The 16,582-nt window shown below is 33.3% G+C and overlaps 1 protein-coding gene across 1 annotated transcript; it reads left to right on the plus strand.

Moving 5' to 3' along the window:
• Window positions 1-1,948: 1,948 nt before the first annotated feature.
• Window positions 1,949-13,642, plus strand: LOC142233214 (uncharacterized). The gene is made up of 3 exons (XM_075304059.1): window positions 1,949-2,129; window positions 8,233-8,370; window positions 8,866-13,642. Exons 2-3 carry the CDS (start codon window positions 8,242-8,244, stop codon window positions 13,477-13,479), a joined length of 4,743 nt encoding a protein of 1,580 aa, XP_075160174.1. The 5' UTR covers window positions 1,949-2,129; window positions 8,233-8,241; the 3' UTR covers window positions 13,480-13,642.
• The last annotated feature ends 2,940 nt before the right edge of the window (window positions 13,643-16,582 follow it).

Consider the following 16,582-nt stretch of genomic DNA (forward strand, 5'->3'; position numbering starts at 1 on the left):
AAGTCCAATTTTGGGCAACTTTTTCGAGCATTTCGGCCGGAATAGCCCGAATTTCTTCGGAAATGTTGTCTTCCAAAGCTGGAATAGTTGCTGGCTTATTTCTGTAGACTTTAGACTTGACGTAGCCCCACAAAAAATAGTCTAAAGGCGTCAAATCGCATGATCTTGGTGGCCAACTTACCGGTCCATTTCTTGAGATGAATTGTTCTCCGAAGTTTTCCCTCAAAATGGCCATAGAATCGCGAGCTGTGTGGCATGTAGCGCCATCTTGTTGAAACCACATGTCAACCAAGTTCAGTTCTTCCATTTTTGGCAACAAAAAGTTTGTTAGCATCGAACGATAGCGATCGCCATTCACCGTAACGTTGCGTCCAACAGCATCTTTGAAAAAATACGGTCCAATGATTCCACCAGCGTACAAACCACACCAAACAGTGCATTTTTCGGGATGCATGGGCAGTTCTTGAACGGCTTCTGGTTGCTCTTCACTCCAAATGCGGCAATTTTGCTTATTTACGTAGCCATTCAACCAGAAATGAGCCTCATCGCTGAACAAAATTTGTCGATAAAAAAGCGGATTTTCTGCCAACTTTTCTAGGGCCCATTCACTGAAAATTCGACGTTGTGGCTCGTTAGTAAGTCTATTCATGATGAAATGTCAAAGCATACTGAGCATCTTTCTCTTTGACACCATGTCTGAAATCCCGTGATCTGTCAAATACTAATGCATGAAAATCCTAACCTCAAAAGAATCACCCTTTAATAAAATTTGCAGAAACTATGCATAATTTTATGCCTTTTGTACTGATATAGTTTTCACTTTAGCGGCAAAACTCTAACTTAGTACTCACCATTATGAACCGCTATTCAAGTATACACTTTGATCAGTTTTAATCAAAGATTATAGATTTGAGGAAGATGGGAGATTGGCTTGCGTCATACCAAATGTTGCATTTAATAGATTAGTTTAATACATGTTTGTAATCTTTTGGTTTTTTTTTTTAAATGAAAAATGTAATTTTCTTAATGAAACAATGTTAAATTTTAGACAACAACAAAAAACATTACATTCTCCCCTTTATGGAAATTTATTTCGTGCTCTTAATTTCTTTTTATTTGCATTTGAATGCTATGTCAATATTTGTCGTATACGCGTTTGGTTCGAGTATTAAACTAATGTGGTAAATGGTTTGATATGCTCAGTAGCCAATCTCCCATCTTCCTCTTCTATGGTTTGGTTTTAATGCTTTCGTCCAATTCATTTTGATCAGTGATGTTTTTCAACTTTCAAAATATTAATATATGGAACGAGTCCATTGCTTATTTCAGTTGTGCGTGCTTTTGTGAATTTAATACAAACGTTTTTAATGACATCTTTACCAAATTCAAAAATTCGGCACTCATCGTTCGACTTTCCTACAGAATACCCTAAATAACAATATTAATTAAAAGAAATCAATACCAACTTCATAATAATCAAATCCTATATTTGGCAATAAATTTGAGTTTCTTCAGCTCTTTAAAGTCTAATCGAAATTTTTGTATCAATTACTTAATACTGTTCAAAATAAAAAAAGCACCAAAAGCACTAAATGAAAATGCCAGAAAGCACCAAGTTGGTGCTTTTTTTGAAAAGGCACCAAAAAGGAAATTTGGTGCTTTTTAGAAATCAAAAAACACTAAATTTGGTGCTAAAAGCACGAAATTGGCAACACTGCATGTATGTCCCAGTATGAACGTGCTATTACCAGAATCTTTAAGAAGGTTTTTTCTAACATCTGGCATCGCCATTCACATTAAAAATCATTGTCTCTTTAGCATTTGGAAAAAACGATCGCAGCTGTTCTTCTCACTCATTCATGGTACATATGTTGGCTGTGTGTGCCACATTCATTACCCACTGCAAAGCAATTACAATCCACAAACGTAGAAAACAAGCAACAGTTTTTTGACATTCCGTTTTCTTCGTTCATTCTATTTTTGAATACCAGAGTTTATCTGATGCTGTAAAACAAAACGAAAAACAGAAATAGAATATCTACATTGCAAATAAGAATTTTGTTAAAACCAAAGCGTATATCCTTGAGGACGAAAGCATGAAATGTTAATTTTCTGCTTGATGTATTGGTGTAAGTTTCTACTACGTTTATTTTGTTTATAAATATGGCTAGCCTATATGCATTGTTTTCGGCCCCCTTGTATATGAAAACCAGAAGGACGGACAATAAAATTTACCAATTGATCTTCTTAAAAAAAGAAGAAAAAAATTGCCTATTGATTTATGATTTCACGCCTTGATCACGACGAGTTTTAGTTTTATATATATAGTATAATAATTCCAGAAGAATATAATTAGAGGCTTTGTGTTCATTTCTTTTGGTTTTCGGTGTCAGTACCCTTTACCGGTTGATGTTAAGTCAGAAAATATATTTCTCCATTTATGATTCCGAATATAGGGTAGGGTATAATTAATCTCCTTTTTGTGGTCCGGTTATGCTATACTAATCTACTTAGAATCTCCTCATCCATCTGTCTAATTGTATATTATGTTTGATATTCATACTATTTGGTACGAGGGAGTTTCTGGAACATTGACAAATCTTTGTGGATGTGGAAATTCCTTATGGTAATATAATATAAATAATATATCAAATTTAGCACAAGGTTGCAGGTAGCCTCTCTAGCTGCAAAATTATCAGGTATATAATTTTAGTTATTGCTTCCAGGCAGATCAGTTAGACCGCTCTTCTTTAAAGGTAGTCGCCTATGTTACCATTAAAGGCTGCAAAATGTTTTTGCCTTTGATAAAGAAATTCGAAATTGGTGCCCTTTACTCGTAGGAGCTCACATGTTCATCATGAAATTTTGCTAACCGGCTATATTTGGATGCTATAGAGATTTACAATGTAAATGTCTTTTTCTTTTAATAAGAATTTATATGACCGTGCGTTGCAATTTTTATTCTATTATAGTTGTTCAAACTGTTTGAAAAACTATAGTAGAATCAAAATCTTTTCTTTTTAATAAGCCATACAAATAATTGGCAGATATGATAGGAGACAATTCTAAATACATGATATCGATGTCTCCATTCCAATGTACTACTCTAATTAGACTCCGATGAGTCTAAAAAGTGCATTTTACAGGAAACAAGTTCAAAGTTTCATAAATTCACTTTTTTCGGTTTTAAAATCATGTTTATTGTAGTTTTTTTAGTATGTACGAATTCAAAATAGAGATAATAGAACATGTCTAAAAATGACTTAGACCACTTTAGACCGAAGAAAGCTTTTTGCCCTTTTTGGATTGGAGATTTTTAAAACTTTAGTCACAAGCTACGTACAATATTAACCATAACTTTTGATAGAAGTGTCCAATAAATTCGAAGTTTTGACCAGGGATCCGGAGCGGAGCGGAGCGGAGCAAGCCCTTTTTTGCCGGAGCGGGAGCGGAGCGGGAGCGGAGCGGTTTCCAAATGAAAAACCGCTCCGCTCCGAATAAAATATTACTTGAATGAAATGTGTAACTTTGAAATTACTTAGTACTTAGCGTAGTGTGAGTAAACGTTTAAAATGTACGATATGTATTTTTGTACGTACGTACATTGGGGAAAACACAAAGTGTTTTTTTAGTAATTGTTTTCAAAAACGGCAAATGTCAAAGTATATCTCTAGTATGTGTTGTAAAAGTAACAACAGTACTTTCGATCAATTTCATCCCGTATTACTACAAAGATGTTTGTAATGAACGCCAAATAAATGCAATTAAAGGATCGTATTTATATTTAATTTTTTAGTTTTCTACACTGAAAAAAATATTGTCGTGAAGTCAAAGATTTCATGTCCTTAGAATAAGAATACAAATTTTGCTTAACATGGAAGACGCATTTCTCTAAAATAAAGTTTTTTTCCTTGTCCAAAAGTCAATAAACTTTTGAATGAAGTTGTAATGTCCTTATAATAAAGTGATTTTACTTAAAAATGTGTATCATAACATGAAAGATAAAATTTTTGAGGTAAGGTCAACGTGACTTTAATAATTAAGAAAAATTCTTTAAAATTAATAAAATTGTATTTAAATTTGTTTCCTTATTGCAGCTTGCCTACAAAGCAAAAAATCGTTAAAAAATAAGACAAGTTTTTCAACACTTTATATTAAAGACGCTTGTCACTTGAAACATAGCATAATTTCTACTGGAAGTCTAGTCTTAATATGGAAAATAAAATTGTCGTTAACTCGTTTTTAAAGGATTTTGATAACAACTGACGAAAAAAAATCTAAAAAAAAATTTAAAATTAACATTTGCTTCCTAGAAGCAAGTACATAACCCCCAAATTTAAAAGAGAATTGCGTCTTTTAAGTATCCTTACTTGTATTCTCCGCTTCTTTGGCTCGGAATTAATACCCAAACTGTTAAAGTAAAGACAAAATCTTTGGAACCGGGCATGCGTTTTTTCAGTGTAAGGACATTCATATTTGCTTTACTATTGTACTATACCCTAGCATTCTCTTATTTCTGATATTAGTTCTCGAAAATTTAATTAAAATTATGGATAGTTTCAATTTTGGTTGAAAAATGTGCGCATATACATTTATTTTAATTTTTTCTCACATTGAAAACTAATGACTTGATTTGTATTATTGCATGTTATCTACTTTTTTTGAGAACGAACATTTCTTAAAAACGCTGTTCGAAAATGTATTTTTACAATAAAGGGGAAAAAAGCGAAATTAGGTAACACTAGATCTGAGTAAGAATATTCGTAGGTATACCACGGACTGATTTCGATGGAGGTTGTTGCAAACATACACTGAAAAAAAGCATACTCGGTTCCAAAGATTTTGTCTTTACTTTAAAAAATTTAGTATTGATTCCGAGCCAAAGAAGCGGAGAATACAAGCAAGGACACTTTTAAAACACAATTCTCTTTTAAATTTAGGTTTTGTGTACTTGCTTCTAGGAAGCAAATTTTAATTTTTCGCTTTCTCAGCTTTTTTCTTCATATGCTATTAAAGTCCTTTAAAAACGAGTTAACGGCAACTTTATTTTCCAAATTAGGACTCGACTTCCAGTAGAAATTATGCTATGTTTGAAGTAAAAAACTTCTTTAAAATAAAGTTTTGAAAAACATGTCCTATATTTGAACGATTTTTTGCTTTGTGGTCAATATGCAAAAAGACAACAAATTTAAAGACAATTTCATTAAATTTAAAGAATTTTTCTGAATTATTAAAGTCAAATTGACCTTAGCCTATACATTTTTTGTTTCATGTTAAGATACCCATTTTTAAGTCAAATCTGTTGCAAAACAAAAAAAAAAAACTTTCGTAGAGTAGTTACTTCTACTCTGTGTATAGACTTTCAATTCCAATCAGCGTTGCCGTTTTGGTCCGATCGGACCAAAATTGGTCCAAAAGATTTCTAATTTTTAAATTTGGTCCATTTTCATAAATTTGGTTTCTATCACATATTAAATAGTAGATGGTGCACCGCAAAGAATATTGTCGGGAGGCCAAATATTTCACATGCTTAAAATACGAATACGAATTTTGCTTAGAATAGAAGACGTATTTCTCTGATATAAAGTTTTTTCCTTGTCTAAAAGTCTCTAAACTTTTCAATGAAGTCTGTTTGTCCTTATAGCTAAGTGATTCGACATAAAAATGTGTATCCTAACATGAATGCAAATTTCGTTTTAATGAAGTCAAAATGGATTTAATATTTCTGAAAAAATCTTCAAAATTTATAAAATGTTTCAACACATTGTTTTAAAGTCATTATACCCTAAACCACATAGTGGTTAGGGTATAATAAGTTTGATCTGCCAAAAAATGTGCCTACCAGAAATATTGATTTTAGACCCCATAAAATATATACCGATCGACTCAGAATCACCTCCTGAGACGATCTAGCGCTTGGTGTCCGTCCGTCTGTCCATGTATTTGTTGTTCACAGGATTCCGGTGGCAATTATTAACCGATTTTGATGAAATTTGGTACAGGGAGTTTTTGGGCACAACGACGAACGCTATTGAATTTGGAAGAAATCGGATCAAATTTAGATATAGCTCCCATATATATATATGTATCGCCCGATTTCGACAAATGGGGTCACGCTGTGCTTTTTTTCAAACGGATCGTCGCCAAATTTGGCAAAAGGTAATCTTTTTCATCGCCCTTCAAGTCTGCAAAATTTCATCCAAATCGGTTCAGATTTAGATATAGCTCTCATATATATGTATCGCCCGATTTTACCAGATTTAGCTATAGCTCCCATATATAAGTACCGCCCGATTTTTCTCGAAGAGGAGCGGAGCGGAGCGATTTTTTTTTTCTTGGAGCGGAGCGATTTTTTTTTCTCCGGAGCGAGAGCGGAGCGAAAAAAATGGACCGCTCCGGATCCCTGGTTTTGACAGGATGCAATTCACAACAATCAGAATAAAAAACAACGAACTCTATCAAAAAATGCTAAGTCTACTTAGCGTACTCTGGGATGAGGACAACGATAGCGTCTACCAGAGTTGTCGTGTCCACACCAAATTGACGTCTGTACTATTTTGGAAAAAGTCGATGGGCCGAATTGGATCGATTACAAAACTATTACAAGTCGTTAAGTAGCATTTGAAGATAACAAAAAGTGGGATTTGCTTTTTTTGTGACAAAAACGGATTTTTTTATTTTTGACCTTTTTATCCTTGTGCGATATCTCTTTTATAAAGCTCGATCTCGCGTGATGGATACTGAAATATAGTCCTTCATTTATTACAGAATCACTTGTATAGCTTTGGAGTCTATGGTAGGTTGAATTTAATGGTTTTAAATTTGGAGATTCTTCTGGTCTAGGTCTATTGATCGATATGTGACTCGATTCTAGACGAAGTTGATTGTTTTGTTGAACTGGGAATTGTAGTGGATCATGGGCTTATTGTTAATGATCACTTTATGAGGATTTTATTTCGCGAAAACTATGTTGCCTTGGTGTTACACTACTTTTTCCCCATTGTATTTTCGACTAAATGTTAGTGTCATTCCAAAGTTATTTTTAATTCATAATATTGTGAGGGATACAGAATGCAGAATCTATGACATATTTTGCAATCTGAAAAATGTCGCACCTTTTATTCCAATCTAAATCGTAATAAGTTCGATGGTGAATAAGACATTTGGGGAGTTTTCGGACCCTTGTGTTACCAAGAGGCGTTTTACTTCCCTTCTTAGACCCATTCTGGAGTATGGCTCTATTGTATGAGTATGGCTCTATTGTATGAGATCCTCAATATGATGTTTACTTTGATAGAATAGAGTCAGTGTTCGCATTGTGGCATCTTCATTGGAACAGTGACTTTGTACTTCATCCTTACAATTTCAGATTGGAGCCGATTCATTTACCCACACTTAAGAGCCCTTGAATGATGTCGGGCTCTATGATGATGTATAGGTTAATCAATGGTTGGAATTACTATCTAAGATTGAGATTTATGGCCCACTCAGCCCCTCTAGAAACTAACATTTACTTTTCGTTGATTTTAAATTAGAGTAGTACATTTTAATTCGCTAAATCGGCCTTTTAATAGCTTAAATAAAAGGAAATAAATAAAATAAATAAATAAATTATAAATAGTTAGAGCCTACCCGTAGGATTTGCATATTGCGCCACTATGTGCTTGCATGTGTTGTTGTCCACTAGAATTTCCTCTTTATTCATTTCCTAGACATTGGGTACGATGAATAAGTCCACGCAAATTTGATCAATAGGGTCGAGCACTCAACTCCTTTTATGACCACATGCCCCAATATCAACACTGAGATTCAAAAAGTGCCCAACCTTTTGGGGACTTTGCTGCTGTTGATGATATTGGCAGTTTCGGTTTAGGTAAATTATGGCGTGCAATTGATTTGGAGGCGACGAAAACAACGAATGTGGCACTTGTCCACAACTGACCTGTGTCAGAATTTTTGTTACATTGCTTTTCAGATGGTGTAGCCATGTTTTCCTCTTGTATTTATTTATTCAGTCTTTGGATAATTACAATATAATTCTTACAGACTTGCTAGCATACATCCAAAACTTATTTCTTAAAGATTCACTAATTTCTTAAATAAAATACGTCCAAAATTTGATCAATGCTCTTGTAATAGGGCCAATGCAAGCACAATTATTTCAATGCATAGTACTGAAAAAAAAATCAATTATTTTACTAATCTCTAAAATTTTTTGTTTTTAATTTATAGAATAATTGAATGTGGACCACCATGGCACAAATATGCCGATTATGTGTGAATACTTGCAATGATTCGAAAAGACTTTACGACGATAATGGCCGCGTTACAGAGCTGCATGATATCATATACAACTACTTTCATCCTAGGGTAAGTTCATTTACCAACAACAAATTTCCAATTATAATTAATTGATCCAAATAATTTTTCAAAAATAAAACAAATAAATCACAAACGTCAAATGGATTTTTCCAGTAAAAAATCAGAGATCATATTGTGGATATCATTGGATTTCAAAACTGAAATCTAGGCAGATATGAAGGGACATGGTACGAAAACAAATGAAATATAAGATCTGACAATATATTTTGCTATATATCCGATTCCATATAAATTAGATGTAATCAGATCAAACCAATTTTCAGATCAAGTCAGATACGATCACACCAAATTAGATCCCCCAATTTTTACAGCTATAAATATATAATTCTATGTTTGAATAAATTCAAATTTCAATTAAAAATTAATTTTTAATTATGGATCAATTAATTTCGTGACTGAAGACAAATACAATTTTCTATGTAACATCATTAAAAATTAATTCGGAATCTCTTTTTTGTTTTTCATTCAATCGTCCACCATTAGATTTTGAATTTGAGACAATGGAAAAATCTCAACAGCATATGTCTGCTATGTTGGAGTCGCATTTGTGATTTTCATAGTTTCGAAACATCAGTGTCACTGGCCCAACTAAAACTTCTTGATCTGGATAATTGTGATGGCGCAGGTTCATTGGTTTCGAGAATTGGAGAAGGGGTAACATCGCATGTTTCACGCAATTTGGAAATGCCACCCAGTCACATGCGTTTTAGAAACGTTTCCACCGGATTGGGAATGCTACCCAGTCACACAATTAAAGAGGAGCCATCCTTTGAAGATATCGACAATGAGCAAACTGAGATAATGCCATTGTTCCCACAGCCAGAACCTTTGATATCCTTTAATGAATCAATGCCATCTTTCATAGGTAATGTTGCACTAAATTCAAGTGGCATTCAGTCATTCTCAAACTCTAGAGATTCTATAAGATCGGTGAATGTTCCCATACATGAAGCCCAGTATGAATTTGCTAATATCCGAAATAATTTACATGAGGTTCAAGAGCCAGCAAATAGACCAATAATGGTTTCGGACACCTCGGATGAGGAGAATTCACAAGATATTAAAATTACTGCGGTCATGTCATTGGCCCAACAAACCATTAACAAGGATAAGCATATACCGAAGAAAGAATTGTCATTGTTGGAGGAGCAAGAGAACTCCGAGTCATATCGTGATAGTAGAGCTGGTAGTGAGCATAATTCTCAAACAGATTTGCATATGGTTAACGTTTCGGAGAATACCTTTGGCCATAGCAGTGACAGGGATGGGAGAAAATCTTGTGACTCGGCTGCAACATCTGTTGCCGCTAGCACAGATGATCGTTTGGCAGTTCAAACAATGCTCTCTTCAGAATCTCACCATCGTTCGCGAAAAACTCAAGAAATTTCAAACTTCATTATTGCCCAATGGAAACCTATGCTGTCGTGTGATTTTTGCCCAAATACATTCACCACGTTTTCCCTCTTCGAAGAGCATTTTCGGTTGTGTCATCCAAAAACTCTTTGCCATATTTTGTGCTGTGATCGTAAATTTGTGGGGGCCATATCAATAGTGGCTCATGCTCGCAAACATCTTAGTCCAAAGGCTGTAAATTGTGAGCTTTGTGGTAAATGTTTCTCCCATCAGTCTTCTCTCAAAGGTCATATGTTGGCGCAGCATTTACATTTTAAAGTTCCCGAGAGGAAAGCAATTCAAAGAAAACGAAAAATTAAAAAAATTGGCCATGTTAGATGGGCAAGAAAAAAGAAGAGAAAATTGGTGGTAGCCAGTCAATTGGCTGCGCAAAGCACAGATCCACTGGAGGGTGAATGTGAGAGGAGTGCCAACGAGGACAAGGAGTTGAATGCCTCTGGCCCTAGTAATAAAAAGGATGATTTTGATATTGATGATCTTGTGGCAAAATGGAAACCTATATTAAAATGTGAACTCTGTAAAAAATCCTTTAAGAAATTTTCTTCCTTGACAGATCATTTTCGTCAATCCGAAGAGCGTACCTGCTATATTTTCTGCTGTAGTCGTAAAATCTACGGTCAATTTTTGGATAAACATGCCCGCAAACACATTTATTATAGTGCATATAATTGTCAATATTGTGATAGCTGTTTTACTTCGAAATGTAATTTGGAAAGGCATGTGCGTAGACTACATCCAAACATTGATGATGCCCAGCAGGAGCAGCAACAGCAACATGTAAGTGGCCCCAGTATTGAAGCTCAACCAGAATCAATGACAATGCCATCGACGACACAATCTTCGAAACGGAAAAACATTGATAAGATTATTGACAAATGGAAGCCCATATTGAAATGTGAGCTATGCTCTGAAATTTATCCAAAATTATCCCTTATGGAAGATCACTTTGAGCAGAAACATAAACCCGAGAAAGTTTTCATTACATGTTGTAGTAAAAAACTGACTAAACGTATACAAATTGAAAGGCATGCCTTGCGGCACATTGCCCTATCGAAAAAAGGTGTCAAACCAGTGATGCACGCCTGTGAGCTATGCTCAAAAACGTTCCACACCAGAAGAGGCCTCTTGATCCACTATAATGCCATACACTATAATAGGGCCGATGAGGGTGGCTCACAAGCCTTGGCCAAGTACAGATGCGGTTTATGTCGAAAAGTCTATAGGAATAGTGAGGCTTTGAAAAAGCATACCTACTTTATGCACAGAATGGATTTGAAAATGAAAATCATTGGAAGAAAACTCATAGAGAAGGTTCGAGCAAAGAAACAAAAATTAAAGAACTTCTCATCTGAGGCGACCTCTGACAGCAGAGAGGCGGACATGTCCAACAATAAAACTGATGAGTCCTCAATTACTCCCGAATTGGGAGAGAGGGAGAAGGAGGGGAATTCCAAAGCAGGTACAGAAGGTCCTGGGGAGGATGGCTGCTACAAATGTCATGATTGCTCCAAAGAATTTGCCTCCAAAAAAGGTTACCTTATACACATGACTCATATCCATTTGAATGCTAAAGGAGCCGAAACGACCAATCTTCCTGCATCCATGGCCATATATAAATGCAATATATGTGGCAAAAAGTATGGAAATTTACAATCTGTTAGTTTTCATAAAATGAAAGTCCACAAAAAGGAATTGAAAATCAAAATCCGAAATGGCAAAGTCATTTGCAAGAGGAAACAAGAACCGCAAGTGAGCGATGAGCATTCTGAAATGTGGGAGGATGATGACGATGTGGCACTTTCCTCAAAAGCTCAAGATCAAACCAGTAATGGCGGGAATATGACCTTGGTCCATGATAATACCTGGAAATTTTTGGAAGATTTTGATGGTCTTATAGCTAAATGGAGATCAAATCTGCAATGTGATCTTTGCTCAGAATCATATGAGAAATTTTCTCTTCTCGAAACGCATTACCTGTCAAAACATCCGGGCGAAAGTGCTTCGATTTCATGTTGTAATCAAAAGCTTTCCTATCGGCCAAGTATTAAGAATCATGTAATCTATCACCTTAGCTCGCAATCTCCTGTTCAATGCAAATACTGTAGTTTAAGTTTCAATAGCCAAGAATTGCTAAAGGATCACATACAGGAAACGCATATTAAGGACCCTTCTTCTGCGAATGCTAAACAAAAAGATCACCTACAGGAAACTCCTCTCAAGTCCAATTCCAGCGAAAAAAATGCTGCTTATGCCTGTCCCCTCTGCGGCAAAGAGTTTGAAACATCAAAAGGCTTGACCACACACACCACTCTCATGCATAGTCGACAAGCAGAGGAGGGAACTAAAAAGTACACATGTAAACTATGTGGTAAGGTATTTAGGAATTTAGCATCTCTATGGAGACACAAACGTCTTATACATCAAGCCAAAAGAGATCTAAAATTGAAAATCAAGAAGCGTTCAGGCCCATTATCTATAGACACTGCCGCACAAAATAAAAACGATGCTGCCTTAAGTACTACCCCCAATATTAGTATGGGTCGTAAACAATGGTTGGAAAGTCTCGATGACCTTATTGGAAAGTTGCATCCACAAATTGTTTGTGAAATTTGTAACGAATCCTTTACAAAGTTTTCTCTACTTCAAAGTCATTTCCAACAAACTCACACTGAAGAGAAATTCTTTATAAAATGTTGTAATCGAGCTTTTTCCCGAAGACCTCTAATCAGAGATCATGTTATGCTTCATCTGGATCCGAATACATTCAAATGTGAAGTATGTGGAATTTGTTTCGATACCAGAGACTATTTAAGACTTCATCTGGCTTCTAGACATCCCGAATTGGGAGAAAATTCCTTCTATAGATGTGGAATATGTAAGAAAGGTTTCAATACAGCCAGAGGTTTGCATATACACGAAACCAATGCCCATGGCAATTCAAAGAGTCCCAAGGAAGATGGTAACCTCAGCAGTTCAAGTAGCACAATAACCGCAACATCCAGTCTTAATGCCACTGCCATTCATCCCAACACCTACACACCCACAACTACATCTGCTGCTGCCGCCGCCGCTACCCCAATAAGTAGGCGTACTTGTAATATATGTGGAAAATATTATGAAAATCCCAAGTCATTGTATACCCATAAATATCGGGCTCACAAAAGTGTTATGGCCTCTACAATTATAGCACGAAAAAGGATTAAAGGTGGTAAAAAGAAATCCAAGAATTTATCCAAAAAATTAAAAGTAGATCTAATACCACTGCGAGAGGATTATAATCCGGACCTTACTAATGGTGCAATGGAGAATACGAGCTACCAAGACGATAATGATGAGGAAGTTCTTCCATCAACCTCATCATCGCCACCTATGCCATATGGGACAACATCAAATGCTGACAATGTATGTAAGGTATGCGATAAGCAATGTCCAACTCTAAAATCCTTAAGGTTTCACATATGGTATTATCATACCAAGGGTTCCAAACACAAATGTAAAATTTGTAATAAATCATTTAAACGTTTTCATGAATTGCGTCAGCACAATACCATACATACAGGAAAATATGCCTATGCTTGTTTATTTTGCCCAAAGAAATTTAATTTCTTATCTGGTGTTTATAGTCATCGCAAAACCCATCATTCCGATGAATTATCTGGAGAATTCTATAAAAAGTTAATGTAAAAGCTAAGCGATTATAGATAGGATTAAGTATATGCATGTTTATATGTTTTGTTTTTTGCAACTTTTGTTTTGCCAATCTATTTAAGTTTAATGTAAATTTGAAAAAAAGATTTTGACAAAGAAAAATTAATTTAGTATATAAAAAAACACACACACACACACACACACAACAAAAAGAAAAGGCTCGAAGAACTAAACTTCAAGAGATAAGGATATAATATTTATAATAGGCAATAGATTGAAAATTGACCATTTAATTCAAGGTTATAATATTACCATAGATTACTGCTGATCCGGTCTGTAGACGAAATACATTTCCAATGAAATGCAGTCCTAAAAAAATTACAGAGAGTACAAAAAAAAAAAAAAATACTTTTTAAATTTTCCAGCCTCTAGAAAGGCCTCTGGGGTGGGCTAAGCCCCCCGTTCTAAGCACATACCCAGTATAGGCCAAGCCCGTTTTTACTTCTAATAAGATTAAATAAATCCCCAAACCATGAAATAATTTCTAAAACAACTAACTCTTGTTTCTGTCCCTTTACTCTTCTTAGAGGCTACAGTCTTATTTTCTCTTTTGGGGTCTTATTTCATTTGGGCGGTTTATCGTGGAGTCATTAAATAAGGCCGTGTTTTTCCTGTACACCCTTTTAGAGATTTCTTTCACAAAAATTTTTTTTTAATTGATCCAATTACTTTTTTAATTGAAATGTCTTCAGTCACAGAAACGATAGTATCAATTAAAAAATTAATTGAAAGTCTATTAAAAAAATTAATTGATCTTTAGTTCTTAAGTTCCTAATAAAAAAGTGATACGAACTCCCAAATCATGAAAAATACCCCGAAAAATATTATTGTTCTTTTCTGTACACTCGTTTTTGGATTCATTTCATTTCATTCTATTCTTATTTTTTTATTTTTTTCCTTTTGGGACTTGGGAATTTTATTTGGGATGCTTTGCGTTATAACGTTCACTTTGGGATTTTAATAAATTGTCCCAATGTATTAACCTTGTTAGCCTTATAAAACAACTTGCGTTTACATTAAAGAGTGCAAAAAATATTAAAAATTTAAATTATTCTATATTATTTTTTGTGCCTTATCTCTTGGGGGTCTTCTGTTTGTCAAAGAGCCAAAATACATGTGTAAACTTTAGAGCTTTAAGACTAAAATTTATTAGTAATCTTTGCAAGAATATTACTTTCTTTCTAAAGAAAGAGAAAAGTAAAAAACACCGTTTTAAAACTTTAATACAATATTAACTAGATTTAAGCATGTTTAATTACTCTATAATGGAAATAATATATATAGTTTTATTTTTATGTTTATGTTTTATTATTATTCAACAATTAGGGACACCCCACTAAATGTAATGTGAATTAAAGTTTATGTTAAAAAAAAACTATTTCTATGTACATGTAAGTTTATATACATGTGAAATTTTAAAAATAAAAACATATTTCATTGAAAAACTATTTTGTATCAGTAATACAAGGGTGGTGCACGAAGTCTGAAAAGACAAATAAATGTTGTAGAAAATTTGCGATTTTTTTTATTTTCATAAATCGGTCTTTAAAACTTACCTGAAAAGTAGGACGTAGCTGCGATAATAATTTTCTATAGAAATAAAATGTTGATAAGTTTTTCTCTAGAAATAAAATGTTGACAAAATTATCTATAGAAAAAAATTTACAAAATTTTCTATAGAAATAAACTTTTGCCAAAATTTTCTATAGAAATAAAATTTTGCCAAAATTTTCTATAGAAATAAAATTTTGACAAAATTTTCTATAGAAATAAAATTTTGAAAAATTTTTCTATAAAAATACAATTTTGACAAAATTTTCTATAGAAATAAAATTCTGACAAAATTTTCTATAGAAATAAAATTTTGACAAAATTTTCTATAGAAATAAAATTTTGACAAAATTTTCTATAGAAATAAAATTTTGACAAAATTTTCTATAGAAATAAAATTTTGACAAAATTTTCTATAGAAATAAAATTTTGACAAAATTTTCTATAAAATAAAATTTTGACAAAATTTTCTATAGAAATAAAATTTTGACAAAATTTTCTATAGAAATAAAATTTTGACAAAATTTTCTATAGAAATACAATTTTGACAAAATTTTCTATAGAAATAAAATTTTGAAAAATTTTTCTATAAAAATACAATTTTGACAAAATTTTCTATAGAAATAAAATTCTGACAAAATTTTCTATAGAAATAAAATTTTGACAAAATTTTCTATAGAAATAAAATTTTGACAAAATTTTCTATAGAAATAAAATTTTGACAAAATTTTCTATAGAAATAAAATTTTGACAAAATTTTCTATAGAAATAAAATTTTGACAAAATTTTCTATAGAAATAAAATTTTGACAAAATTTTCTATAGAAATAAAATTTTGACAAAATTTTCTATAGAAATAAAATTTTGACAAAATTTTCTATAGAAATAAAATTTTGACAAAATTTTCTATAAAAATAAAATTTTGACAAAATTTTCTATAAAAATAAAATTTTGACAAAATTTTCTATAGAAATAAAATTTTGTTGTTGTTTTTTATTGCAGCTTAAAACCATACATTGACTAAACTACAAGTGTAGCTTAACCAACAGAGGAAAAGAATGTTTGTCAAATTTATTTGGGCAAAGCCCTATAGACTGCAAGATGGTTGGATGGACGCACGTTTCGGAATTACCACATTCCTCATCAGCATCCTCTACTTGCAGCAAAACTATCAACCAATTATCAGAATAAATTCAGGCAGTTTATTAAACCCAACAAAAACCACACTTGAACCCTCCGAAAAAAGGTTTTACATTGATAGCCGAAATAAATTCGAAACAAACATATCTCTTTTCCTATGCCACTGTCAAATCATCGATTTGAATTTACATGGCTGGATTTATTTTAACAGAGTGTGAAGCTGTGTACACCAGAACAAATCCTTGAAAACGGTTTTGACGAAGTCAACCGAAATATTGGAAATAAAAATAAAAGAAAAACATCATATCTATGTTTTTATACCCACCACCATAGAATGGTGACGGGGGTATAATAAGTTTGTCATTCCGTTTGTAACACATCGAAATATC

The sequence above is a fragment of the Haematobia irritans genome, chromosome 4 (assembly GCF_050003625.1).
Source record: "Haematobia irritans isolate KBUSLIRL chromosome 4, ASM5000362v1, whole genome shotgun sequence".
In the NCBI taxonomy this organism is placed as follows: Eukaryota; Metazoa; Arthropoda; class Insecta; order Diptera; family Muscidae; genus Haematobia; species Haematobia irritans.

What these genes read in the sequence shown, in the direction of transcription:
- LOC142233214 (XM_075304059.1), top strand. Translation starts at nt 8,242, where the DNA reads ATGTGGACCACCATGGCACAAATATGCCGATTATGTGTGAATACTTGC. An exon ending in ACAACTACTTTCATCCTAGG is followed by an intron (nt 8,371 to 8,865) that starts GTAAGTTCATTT and finishes GTCCACCATTAG; the next exon opens with ATTTTGAATTTGAGACAATG.